Here is a 13,263-nt window from a genome sequence, read left to right as displayed (position 1 = left end):
GAGTTCTGGCTCTTTACTAGTCAGTGTGGCTGGCAGTGTGTTTATTGAGATAGCCTATCTGAAGTGGAACCCTCCAGAATCAAAGCTAAATCAAGCACTTAGTCTACAAAAAGTAAAACCATTTAGTGCTCTTTGACAATGATTCAACTACTCTGCCTCAGTTATCCATCTATAGAGAAGAGAGAAACAGTATCTATAATTTAAGGTTGTTGAAAGGATTTTATGAGTAAAATATATGTAAAGCACTCATAATAGTGACCAGCTCATGAAAACCATATGTGTGTGTCCTATTATTACTATTATTCTTATTACTATCAATAGCATACAGATGAAGAAATAATGGGAGAAAAGAACAAAGAGTTAGTAGTTAAAGGTTTGGATATCTGTATGTACCTAAAGGCTACTGATGAAATGAGAGTAAGGCCAGTAATAATTCTGCCTCATTTTTTTATTGACGGCACCGCAGTTCCTAGTATGTGTGTATTGTATTGGTTGACATTTCCTTCAAAGTATTGAATAAGAGATAATCCAAACCACAGTGGCTTATAACAACAGACATTTATTTCTCAATCAAAAGTCGGCAGGTTAAATGAGGGAACTGTGCTTCAGATCCAGGGTCAAGTTCAGGTCTGGTCTATATGTTTCACATTCTGAGATTCAAGCTAAGGGGCTTTAGCTACATGAAATGAGCCAGAGATCAAGAGGGCAAACAAAATGATCTGAACCCAGTCACAGATTTTAATTGGAAATGACATTTGTTATGCCTGTTCATAAAGTAGCTAAAGCCAGCCCAAAGTCAACGGGATGGAGATGTGTATTCTGCCCCAGCAAAGCCATGGCAAAGACAGGAAAGCAAGGAAGAACTGTGAACTGATAACACTGCCTATCTCACTGCCAAACAAAATGAACCAGAATTCCAGTAATATGCATGAAGATGTATTCTAATTTTTCATTATCATAAACAAAAGCATATTGAACATAAAATATATCAGAGTATTCATATATATATAACAAATATATATGATATATAATAATATAATAATGAATATGAATAATATAATAATGAATAATGAATAATGAGTATATATATAATGAATGATATATAACATATCATTCATATTATATTCATTCTTTGAGATAAACTCCTAGAAGTGGAATTGTATCATCTAAATACAAAATTGTTTGATAGCATTTTCCAATTGCCCTTCAATTATTAATATATTAATTTACTCTCCTATCCATTTCTTTAAGAAAGTTCTTTCAGTGGGGGCATTTAGTTAGAAGAGGCTATAATGGTAACAGATGAGGCAAATCATTTGGTAAAGTAGGTTCAGCCATGAAACTGCCACCTAAAGACACAGGAAGGAGGAAGATGGGCCAAGGAGGCAGGAAAGAAAATAAGAGGAAACAGTGGAATCCAGAAGAATATTGGGCATATAAGGTACTTTCAGGAAAATGTGAAGAACCAGAGTTAAGTAACCAAAAGTTGTTTTCATTTCATTATTATTATCATTTTATAAATGTCAGGCCCACTTTATCTTGGAAGAATTTACTATCCTGATGCAGCCAAAGACTTAAGAGTATAGCTCCTCAAACCAGTTTTGGTGGTGACCAAGACTTACGTATAGGTCCCAAGAAACCCTTCTACCTCATTACACAAATTTACCACAATTTTAGCTTCTTCTCAAGTCAGTGCCATAACTGCTCAGATCCTACAAAAGAAACTTTCACTGTCAAATGGCCTATAAATCAGCCTGCACTTGCAACTTCTGCTCCATGTCCTAGGAGGTTGGTCCTTCTCATATTTTCCTTTTGAAAAGGAAACTGGAAATAGCCATGAAACTAAAGAATTGACATTTGAGTAGACATTTTGGCTCTTGGACCTTTTTTTTCATTTCCAGCACTAATTGGTCAAAAGACAAATACCTGGTAAAATAGTCAGTTTCCACATATCAACTACAGAGAAGTTTAGAAGCATGCTGAGACAAAAGGAGTTTAAGTTATCCCTGAAGGTTAAGAAAATGAAAGTTGGAGATCCCTTTACATTATTTCACTGATACGGGTGACTGAATTAACTCATACAAGTACAATAGATACACAAGAATGACAGTGCTAAATTCTAGAATATCTGTAACTTGTGACCCTATGCAATAGACTCTTGTCATTATGTCCTCTTCCCATACTGGAGTTATTCTGCCATTTCATTTGTGGGAAGCAGAACCTCTCTCCCACTTACAGAAAATAAAAGCAGCAGTATTGCTTGCCCAGTTTCCCTGGGAAATAGAGCATGGGCATATGGACCAAGTCTTGGCCAGCTGCATGGATCACCTTATATTGAATCTAGATGTATTGATGTAAAGAATGAGAAGTGGGCATTGTTTTCCTGAGGGTGGCCACATCTGGTTTTCAGGCCTCTGGGGGTTCTGCTCAGTGACTATTGCTGGTAGTATGGGTGGCAGTATAAGTGGCAGTGAAAAGAGTTTAGTGTTTACAGCAGTGACTTCCCAGACAATTCTGGAATATGATTTTGACTGTGGTTCTGACTATACAACCTTTCTTAGTCTTTTCCATTTGATTGAGCCTGTTGCTTAGCCTTTGTGGAAATTCATGAGTTCCACATACACTTTTAATAAATCTATGAATTAACCAGAATTGTTTTCTGCTGCCTACATCGAAGTATGTTACAACCCTGTTGCTTAATGGCAGACCCAGAGAACACTCTCAGTTATAACTAAATACATAGTTTCATGAGCTTTTTGGTTTAAGGGATAGCTCAGGACAATATTCAGTGGGAAAATCCATAATATGTACCTAATTTGGATATTTCTAGGAAGTTCTAAAGGAAACAGATATATGAGGGACAAAATTGTTTTCCCAGAATCATAGATAAAACTAGGAACTGTGTTTTGAGATTTTAGCTGAAGGAAGAAGTCCATATTCTGCTCACCCATTTTCTGAAGGCTCCCTTGACATCCCCATTCCTCAGGCTATAAATGAAGGGGTTCAGCATGGGGGTTACCACTGTGTACATGACTGTCAGGATGCGACCCTCAGTCACCGAATAGCTGGTAAGAGGCCGGAAGTAGACCCATGTGAGTGTGCCATAGAAGATAGCCACCACAGTGAGGTGGGAGCCACAGGTAGAAAAGGCTCTCCACTTGCTCTTGGCTGAGGGGCTCTGGAGGACCACTGAGATGATGCGGGCATAGGAGGCAATGATGAAGGCCAGAGCTCCATTGATGACAATAACACCCTCTGTATGAATCATCAGGGTGTTGAGGTAGGGGCTGGAGCAGGAAATCTTCATCAGAGGGTAGAGGTCACAGAAGAAATGGGGGATCTTGTTATCTGCACAGAAGATCAATCGGCCCATGAGAAAGGTGTGCAGCAGGGCATGAAGGTGGGAGAGGATCTGGCACAGAGCCACCATCTGTGAACATAGCATTCTGGTCAGGATCCTAGGGTAGCAGAGAGGGTAGCAGATGGCAATGTATCTGTCATAGGCCATTGCAGCCAGAAGGAAGTTTTCCATGGCTGCAAAGCAAATGAAGAAATAAGTCTGAGCTAAGCATCCCATGTAGGAAATAGCCTTGGTAGGAGAGAAAATGTTCTGTAGCATTTTGGGTACTGTGGTGGAGGTGAAGCAGATGTCTGCCAAAGCCAAGTTACTGAGCAAGATATACATGGGGGTGTGGAGGCGTGGAGTAGAGATAATCAGTGTGATGATGGCAAAGTTCCCAGAAATGTTGATTGCATACATCAGTAGAAAAAGAAGGAAGAGTGGAATCTTCTCTTCTGGCTGGGCAGAAATGCCCAAGAGAACAAAATGGGATACACTGGTCCAGTTGGTATTGACCATCTGTTGCTATAAGAACAAACAGATTTAATACTTTTTATTGAGATATATAATTGCCATATAACGTTATATTTGTTTCAGGTGTACACCATAATGATTCAGTATTTGTATATATTGCAAAATGATCACCACAATAACTCTAGTTAACATCCATCCCCATACACAATTACAATTTTTTTCCTGTGATGAAGACTTTTTGAAGATATACTCTCTTAGCAACTTTTAAATATGTGATGGAATGTTATCAACTGTATTCACTATGTTGTACATTACATTCTCATGACTTATTTTATAACTGGAAGTTTGTACCTTTGAACCCCCTTCACTCATTTCACCACTCCCTGCCCTCTGCCTCTGGCAACCACCAATCTGTTCTCTGCATCTATGAGGTTTTTTTTTTTTTTTTATGAGAGAGAGAGAGAGAGAAAGCATGTATGTGAGCACATGTTAGCAGTGGGGGAGGGGGAAAGGGAGAGGGAGAGAGAAAATCTTTTTATTTACTTCTTTATTTTAATTTTAATTAACATATACTGTACTATTTGTTTCAGGGGTACAGGTCTGTGATTCATCTTCAGCAATTCACAGTGCTCATCATAGCACATACCCTCCCCAAAGTCCATCACCCAGCCACCCCATTCCTTCCACCCCCTTCCACTCCAGCAACCCTCAGTTTGTTTCCTGAGATTAAGAGTCTCTTATGGTTTATCTCCCTCCCTGCTTTTGTTTCATTTTTCCTTCCCTTCCCCTATCATTCTCTGTCTTGTTTCTCAAATTCCTTATCTCAGTGAGATCTTATGGTAATTGTCTTTCTCTGATTAACTTATTTCACTTTACATAATAACCTCTAGTTCTATCCATGTCGTGGCAAATGGCAAGTTTTCATTTTTTGATGGCTGTATAATATTCCATTGTATATAGATACCACATCTTTATCCATTCATCTGTTGATGGACATCTAGGTTCTTCCCATAGTTTGGGTATTGTGGACATTGCTGCTATAAATACTGGGGTGGATGTGCCCCTTTGTATCACTACATTTGTGTCTTTGGGGTAAATACCTGGTAGTGTAATTGCTGGGTCATAGGGTCACTCTGTTTTCAACTTTTTGAGGGACCTCCATACTGTTTTCCAGAGTGGGTGCACCAGAATGCATTCCTACCAACAGTGCAGGAGGGTTCTCTTGAGAGAAAGAATCTTAAGCAGGCTGCATACCCAGCACAGAGCCCAATGTGGGGTTGTTCTTACAACCCTGAGATCATTACCTGAGTTGAAATCAAGAGTCTGATGCTTAACTGACTGAGCCACCCAGGCACCCCAGAGTTTTTTTTTTTAATCATTTTTTAAAATTTATTTTCAACCTAACAGTATTCATTGTTTTTGTACCACACCCAGTGCTCCATGCAATCCGTGCCCTCTCTAATACCCACCACCTGGTTCCCCCAACCTCCCACCCCCCCACCTCTTCAAACCCTTCAGATAGAGTTTTTTTTCCCCCTTTAAGTTCCTCATATAAGTGAGATCATATGGTATTTGTTTTTCTCTGATTTATTTCACTTAGTATAGTGCCCTCAAGGTCCACTCATTTGTTGTAGATGGCAAGATTTCATTCCTTTTAATGACTGGATAGTATTCCATTGTATATATATACTACATCTTCTTTATCCATTCATCCATAGATGGACCAGCTATGTTGTTTCAGTGTCGTGGCTATTGCAAATAATGCTGCAGTGAACATAAGTGTACTTATATCTTTTTGAATTATTGTTTTTGTTTTCTTTTTTTTAAAAAAAGATTTTATTTATTTATATGAGAGGTTAAACATTTACATTTGTTGCTACTGGCAGTAAGAAACCAGTATGGGTCTTGAGTGTGGAAAGGACAGGTTTTCCCGGAGTACAGCCAGGCTTCAGTAAATTCATTTATGGCCTTGTTTCAGCCTATGGCCTCTGACTTTTTTTTCCTTCCTTTTTTGCTTGAAGGTGGCAGAAAAGTAGCAGTGGATAAGGCTGCGCTCTTTTGCCCCAAACTAAATGTCTAGCATCCGCAGTTACAATGTGTTGCTAACAAAGGCAGAGGTAGCTCTCTGGCTCCCAGAGCTTAACTCCAAACTCTCCCTCACAGCCACGTCCACATCTACATGTACTTAAAGGTTCCTAAGCAGCTCTCACTACTGCTTGAGGAGCAATACAGAAAAAGCAATGTAGAGAAGCTGGGCACATGATGGGAAATAATGGGCTTCGAGTCGGACAGAGCTGTATTTGAGTTCTTGGCTCAACAAGTTAGATTCCCTGAACCTCAGTTTCCCAGTCTGTAAAATGGGAACCATATGGTGCTCACTCAGAGTTTTTGAGACTATTAAATGAGATGCTGAATTTAATGCCCCTCACATGACTTTTCTTTTTTTTGCTATTTTTTTTTAAATTTTTTGTTTCCTTTCAGCTTAACAGTATTCATTGTTTTTGCACCACACCCAGTGCTCCATGCAATCCGTGCCCTCTCTAATACCCACCACCTGGTTTCCCCAACCTCCCACCCCCCGCCCCTTCAAAACCCTCAGATTGTTTTTCAGAGTCCATAGTCTCACATAATTCTTTATATGGAAAACCCAAAAGACTCCACCCCCAAACTACTAGAACTCATACAGCAATTCAGTAATGTGGCAGAATACAAAGTCAATGTACAGAAATCAGTGGCTTTCTTATACATTAACAATGAAAATACAGAAAGGGAAATTAGAGAATTGATTCCATTTACTATAGCACCAAGAACCATAAGATACCTGGGAATAAACCTAACCAAAGAGGTAAAGGAACTGTACTTGAGGAAATACAGAACACTCATGAAAGAAATTGAAGAAGACACAAAAAGATGGAAGACCATTCCATGCTCTTTGATCAGAAGAATAAACATTGTTAAAATGTCTATACTGCCTAGAGCCATCTATACTTTTAATGCAATTCTGATCAAAATTCCACCAGTATTTTTCAAAGAGATGGAGCAAATAATCCAAAAATTTGTATGGAATCAGAAGAGATCCCGAATCGCTAAGGAAATGTTGAAAAACAAAAATAAAACTGGGAGCATCACGTTACCTGATTTCAAGCTTTACTACAAAGCTGTGATCACCAAGACACTGGCATAAAAACAGAGACATAGACCAGTGGAACAGAGTAGAGAGCCCAGATATGGACCCTCAACTCTATGGGCAAATAATCTTCGACAAAACAGGAAAAAATATACAGGGGGAAAAAGACAGTCTCTTCAATAAATGGTGCTGGGAAAACTGGACGGCTATATGTAGAAGAATGAAACTCGACCATTCTCTTACACCATACACAAAGATAAACTCAAAATGGATAAACGACCTCAACATGAGACAGGAATCCATCAGAATCCTAGAGGAGAACATAGGCAGTAACCTCTTTGATATCAGCCACAGCAACTTCTTTCAAGATATGTCTCCAAAGGCAAAGGAAACAAAAATAAAGATGAACGTTTGGGATTTCATCAAGATCCAAAGCTTCTGCACAGCAAAGGAAACAGTCAAGAAAACAAAGAGGCAACCCACGGAATGGGAGAAGATATTTGCAAATGACAGTACAGACAAAAGGTTGATATCCAGGATCTATAAAGAGCTCCTCAAACTCAACACACACAAAACAGACAATCATATCAAAAAATGGGCAGAAGATATGAACAGACACTTCTCCAATGAAGACATACAAATGGTTATTAGACACATGAAAAAATGTTCATCATCACTAGCCATCAGGGAGATTCAAATTAAAACCACGTTGAGATACCACCTTACAGCAGTTAGAATGGCCAAAATTAGCAAGACAGGAAACAACATGTTGTTGGAGGGGATGTGGAGAAAGGGGAACCCTGTTACACTGTTGGTGGGAATGCAAGTTGGTACAACCACTTTGGAGAACAGTGTGGAGATTCCTTAAGAAATTAAAAATAGAGCTTCCCTATGACCCTGCCATTGCACTACTGGGTATTTACCCCAAAGATACAGGTGGAGTGAAAAGAAGGGCCATCTGTACCCCAATGTTTATAGCAGCAATGGCCACGGTCGCCAAACTGTGGAAAGAATCAAGATGACCTTCAACGGACGAATGGATAAGGAAGATGTGGTCCATATACACTATGGAGTATTATGCCTCCATCAGAAAGGATGAATACCCAACTTTTGTAGCAACATGGGCGGGACTGGAAGAGATTATGCTGAGTGAAATAAGTCAAGCAGAGAGAGTCAATTATCATATGGTTTCACTGATTTGTGGAGCATAAAATATTGCATGGAGGACAAGGGGAGATGGAGAGGAGAAGGGAGTTGAGGGAAATTAGAAAGGGAGGTGAACCATGAGAGACTATGGACTCTTGTTTTTGTTTTCTGTGAACAAATACTCACTGCTCAGTGTTGATAAAGGGATCAAGGACGTAACTATTTTCCAAAATAGTGAGATATGGATTTTCCATTATCATCAGCATCATCACTATTACAAATTGTACAGATTACCACTTTTACAAATTAGGAGACTTAGGCCTGGAAAGTTTAACTTTTTTTTTTTGTCCTTGAAGGGCAAAATATGAACTTAAAGTCATGCTTATCAGACTCCAAAGTCTAGGCTAGTGACACTATATAGTGTGACTGTTCAAATTAAAACCAAAGCACTTTATTCACAGTAATAAGACCTCTTGATGGACTCTATATCCAGGTAATCTGCCTAGTAAAAGGGATTTAAGAGGTTATTTGGTCCAACAACTTCTATTTTGGGGAGTTCATACTCCTGGTGGTGCCCAAAGACTCAAAGAGTGTACAGACACATCTTAGGACAATTTCCAGATTCTCAGCTTCTAGATTTCTCTTTTCTGAAATCATTTTGTCTGCAAAATATCTTGAACATTATGCATTATTCTGTCTTCTGCTTAGCAAGTGAAAGACATGCTTTCATCCAAACTCCATACTTTCATCCCAAATCTTACTAGATGCACTGGCTCATAATAGAATAACCTCATGATTAACCTCAAAGGAGGTTAGAATAATGTCAAAGGAGTCTAAGGACAATCAGAATGTGAATAAAATGGATGACTTTAACAACCCATAATAAGTCATTTTTTAAAAAAAATTATTTAAACTCAATTTGGTTAACATATAGTGTAGTGTACTATTAATGAGGGTAGATTTAGTGATTCATCAGTTGCATGTAACACCCAGTGCTCATTACAACAAGTGCCCTCCTTTTTTAAAAAAAATTATTTATTTGTTTAATTTCTTTTCAGTGTTCCAGAATTCATTTTTTATGCACCACACCCAGTGCTCCATGCAATACATGCCCTCCATAATACCCACCACCAGATTCACCCAACCTCCCACCCCCCGCCCCTTCAAAACCCTCAGATTGTTTTTCAGAGTCCATAGTCTCTCATGGTTCATCTCCCCCTCCAATTTCCCCCAACTCCCTTCTTCTCTCCATCTCCCCATGTCCTCCGTGTTATTCCTTATGCTCCACAAATAAGTGATGGATATTAAGGAGGGCACGTATTGTGATGAGCACTGGGTGTTATATGCAACTAATGAATCACTGAACCCTATGTCAAAAACTAATGATGTACTGTACATTGGCTAACTGAACATAAACAAATAAACAACAACAATAAAAAAACAACAAAAAAAACAAAGAGTCAGATGCTCAACCGACAGAGCCACCCAGATGCTCCTCAGTGTCTATGCTCTTAACCACTGGACTATGCCGTCCCTTAAACATTCCCTAACTATTCCAGTTCCTACTTTCCTCTGTTTCTTCCTTTTCTACTGAGCTATCTTGTGCCTTTGGCCATTGATAAGTGTCTCTCATGGTTTTTTTTTCTAGTTTAATTCTCATTATAGAATTAGAGAGTAGATATTATCATTCCCATTTTCAGATTATTAAATTGAGAATCAGAGGGATGGATTAACTTCTGTGGGGCCACAGAGCATAGAGTTGGATCACAGAGCTAACTCAGAAGTGATGCTCTTTCCGTCCTAGCTCACCTATTTAGCACCTAGGTTTTATTCTTGTCCTGTCCTTCCTTCCCCTTACTAGTCTGTCATTGTAGTTGGAGCCTCCAAATCAGAGCAGGGGGTCCCGAGTTTATTTAGGAAATATGAGATGTCTCCCCTCAGTTCTTAGGGGAGTTGTAAGAAGAGAATGACCTCTGCCAGACAGTTTACAGCCTATGGCTGCCACCATAGACCCATCAAGCTCCTGTGACAAAGATGCTTATAGGATTGGAGAAAGCCCCAGAAGTTGTTGGAGGGCAGGCTGCCTGGAACCTTACAGTCCTCCTTATCTCCCTCAGAGCTGGTGGAGATGATCCCTCCTGACACATAGTGCAGCATATCAGCTCATTGTGGGCAAAGGAGAATAATGTGGTATGGGGCAAGGCGTGGGAAGCCGGGAATGGGGAACTACTAGAGAAGAATCTTTATATAAAGATATGGACAGAGAAAAAGTAGTGCGGTATGTGAAAAAGTCTTAATTGAAGAATGGTAAGATTTGGGCTCTGGTGTCAGATTGCCATGAAACTTTTCTTGGGGGTCTTAGGAAAATCACTTCATTCTGGAGAGCCTCAGTTTCTTCATCTGGGAAATGGGAAGATGAACCCTTGCTTTCGATACAAGAGCCTTTGTAAAGAAAACAAAAACAAAAACAAGAGACTGTGGACTTAAAGGCCCTGTAACAAGTCTGTGAAATAGTGCAAAGTTGTTTGTTTTAAATTCCTGTAGGAGCTTGGCTTCCCTATCACAGAATAGGTCCCCACAAGTCCTGGCACTCAGATCCACAGACTTCCCTGATAACAGAGTTGTCTCTCTTTCCAAAAATGACCTTGATAAACAGAAGATCTTGGCACTTGTATAACATGACTTAGTCTATTCTCTGGGTTTTTCAGTCTGATCACTAATTCCCAGAAGTGGAAAGAAAAGTCCAGGTCAGTTTTTAAGAAAGACAAAGTTGACAGCTATGTCCAGGGTTTCATTTTAGAATCATCCAATCCTGATTACCCATAACACCTCTCAAAGTGACTAAAGCTTTCTGGAATTCCATCAGATATTTTCTCTTTGACTCAGGAAAATTTCCCTGAAAGGAAACACTCTTGACTATTTAAATCATTCAGTTTGTTTTTTGTTTTGGGGCTATTTTTTCCCCCCTGTGGCTAGGTTTCATAAAGGGAGGAGAAAGTCCATGAAGATATATAGCAAGTCTGAGGATGGCATAAGGAAGAGGCACTATACAGGGAAAGAAAAAGAAAAAAAAAAAGAAGAAAACTTAGGGAGTCAAAGACAGACTTCATAAAATGCACAATACTGTGTAAAGGATCCAATTTGAGAAAGATGTTTATCCCTCCAGAAATTTCAGAGAGCAATTCCTGTGAAGGAATTACCTGAGTGGCTCAGAAATTGCAGTGTGGGTGTGCAGTCTTGAGCGAGGAGACTCAGCTTCTTGTGGGCCTCTGACTGGACTGGAATGGACTGGGCTGGACACTTCCTTCCTCCCTCAGGCAGCATGTATTGTCATGTCTTCTTTTGACAGTAGCATAGAGCTATCTACTCGGGGAAGACAGGGGAAGTTGCCCAGCATAGCAGAAAGGAAGGCATTGGGAAGGAGTTGAAGGGAGAGGGCAGCCAGCCTCATGGTGGGGCTTCTGCTGGTCAGAGGCAGGAAGGCATGCCTGGGAAATGCACTGGGAGATTTTATCACATGCTTCTGCATGACTCCATGGTTCTCACTAGCACCGAGCCCCAAGTGTGTCATTGTCCAAATCAGACTGTCCCTGGGGATTGGGACCCAGGAGGCAGTACTTCCAGTATTAGCATTAGTGACTCCTGTGGCCTGACAGGTGATCCCGAGAGTGGTCAGGACTTGGGAGATCATCCTGGACATGGGGTTCTCTGTCATGTGCTCCAAAATTTGACTCTGAGAAGTCCTTGAAGATGTAGCCTATTATTTTTACATTTCACTGAAGTGAAAAATATTTTGCAGTGAAACACATATCAAGTGAAAAGTGAGAGTCTTGTTTCCCATCTTCCCCATTCCTCTCCAGGAGTAATCGCTGTTCATGTTTTGACATGGACTCACCCAGACACTTTTCTATGCACAAATATACATGTATAATTTTGTTTTTACAAAAAATAGGGCCATTTGTTCTGGAGCTTTCTTTGTTTCTCTCATCAATATATCACAGATCTCCTCTGTCACCATCAAACCTACCTCGTGGGGCACCTGGGTGGCTCAGTGGGTTAAAGCCTCTGCCTTCGGCTCAGGTCATGATCTCAGGGTCCTGGAATCGAGCCCTGCATCAGGCTCTCTGCTCAAGCAGGGAGCTGCTTCCTCCTCTCTCTCTCTGCCTGCCTCTCTGCCTACTTGTGATCTCTGTCTGTCAAATAAATAAATAAATAAATAAATAAATAAATTCTTTAAAAAAAAAACCTACCTCATTATTTTAAAGTATTTAGTGCTTATTGGATGTTCCACAAGTTATAGACCATCCTTCCTCATGCGCTGTATCTCCTTTTTTTTGGGGGGGGGCTATCACAAAAGCAATGCTATATGGATATTCTTTTACAGATATCTTTGCACATATTTTTCTAGGAATGGAAATGCTTTATGAAAGTAGATGTGCATTTTTTTTTTTTACTTTCCTGTAGCTTGATGTTTATTAAGTAAGAGCCATGAAGATGACCTCTGTCTAGGAGACTCTGTGGTATATGTGCATTTTTAATTTCAGGTGGAAGCACCAGATTATCCTCCAAAAATTTGGAGTCAAATTACTGGGTGTGGTGCAAAAACAATGAATACCGTTATGCTGAAAATAAATTTAAAAAATTATTTAAAAAAAGAGCATATGAGAGTGTCTTTTCCACACAACCTAAGAGCACTGTTTGCCAACTTTTTTGTCTCTCAGTCTGATGACAGAAAACAAAAACGAAAACAAAAACACCCCATAATACTTTATTATCATTTTACTTTTTTTTTCCTAGTTGCAGGAGACAATTTTTTTTGTATTTTTGACCATTTTTATATTTCCCTTCTTTGAATTTTCCAAAGAAATCCTTCACCATTTTTTCTCTATGATTGTTGTGTTTTTATTATGACTTTGCAGGGGTTATAATGTGCTTAAGAAATATTCTGTTATGTTTTCCTTCCTGATCTGACTCATAACTCTCTGTTCTCAGTATGCGGCTTGGATGGATATTTTCCCTTTTACTTATGCTCTCTTCAGTCTGGGAACACAAATCATTCATTTCCCTAGAAAGAGAAATGGACCATTCTTATTAACTCTCATGTCCGTCTGCTCCCAAACATCTGAAACTCACATAGACTCAGATGTTGTTGAAGGCACATAGTTGGCAATCATAA

At 39.5% G+C, this 13,263-nt stretch overlaps 1 protein-coding gene across 1 annotated transcript; it reads right to left on the bottom strand.

Moving 5' to 3' along the window:
* Window positions 1-2,914: 2,914 nt before the first annotated feature.
* Window positions 2,915-3,859, bottom strand: LOC116872833 (olfactory receptor 1Q1-like). The gene has a single exon (XM_032866354.1). The coding sequence runs from the start codon at window positions 3,857-3,859 to the stop codon at window positions 2,915-2,917; it is 945 nt and encodes a 314-aa protein (XP_032722245.1).
* Between the last annotated feature and the right edge of the window lie 9,404 nt (window positions 3,860-13,263).

Source organism: Lontra canadensis, unplaced genomic scaffold (genome assembly GCF_010015895.1).
Source record: "Lontra canadensis isolate GAN:19392208 unplaced genomic scaffold, GSC_riverotter_1.0 scaffold30, whole genome shotgun sequence".
Lineage (NCBI taxonomy): Eukaryota > Metazoa > Chordata > Mammalia > Carnivora > Mustelidae > Lontra > Lontra canadensis.
Note: the sequence above shows the minus strand (reverse complement) of the source record. Positions and strands in the feature narration are given on the sequence as shown.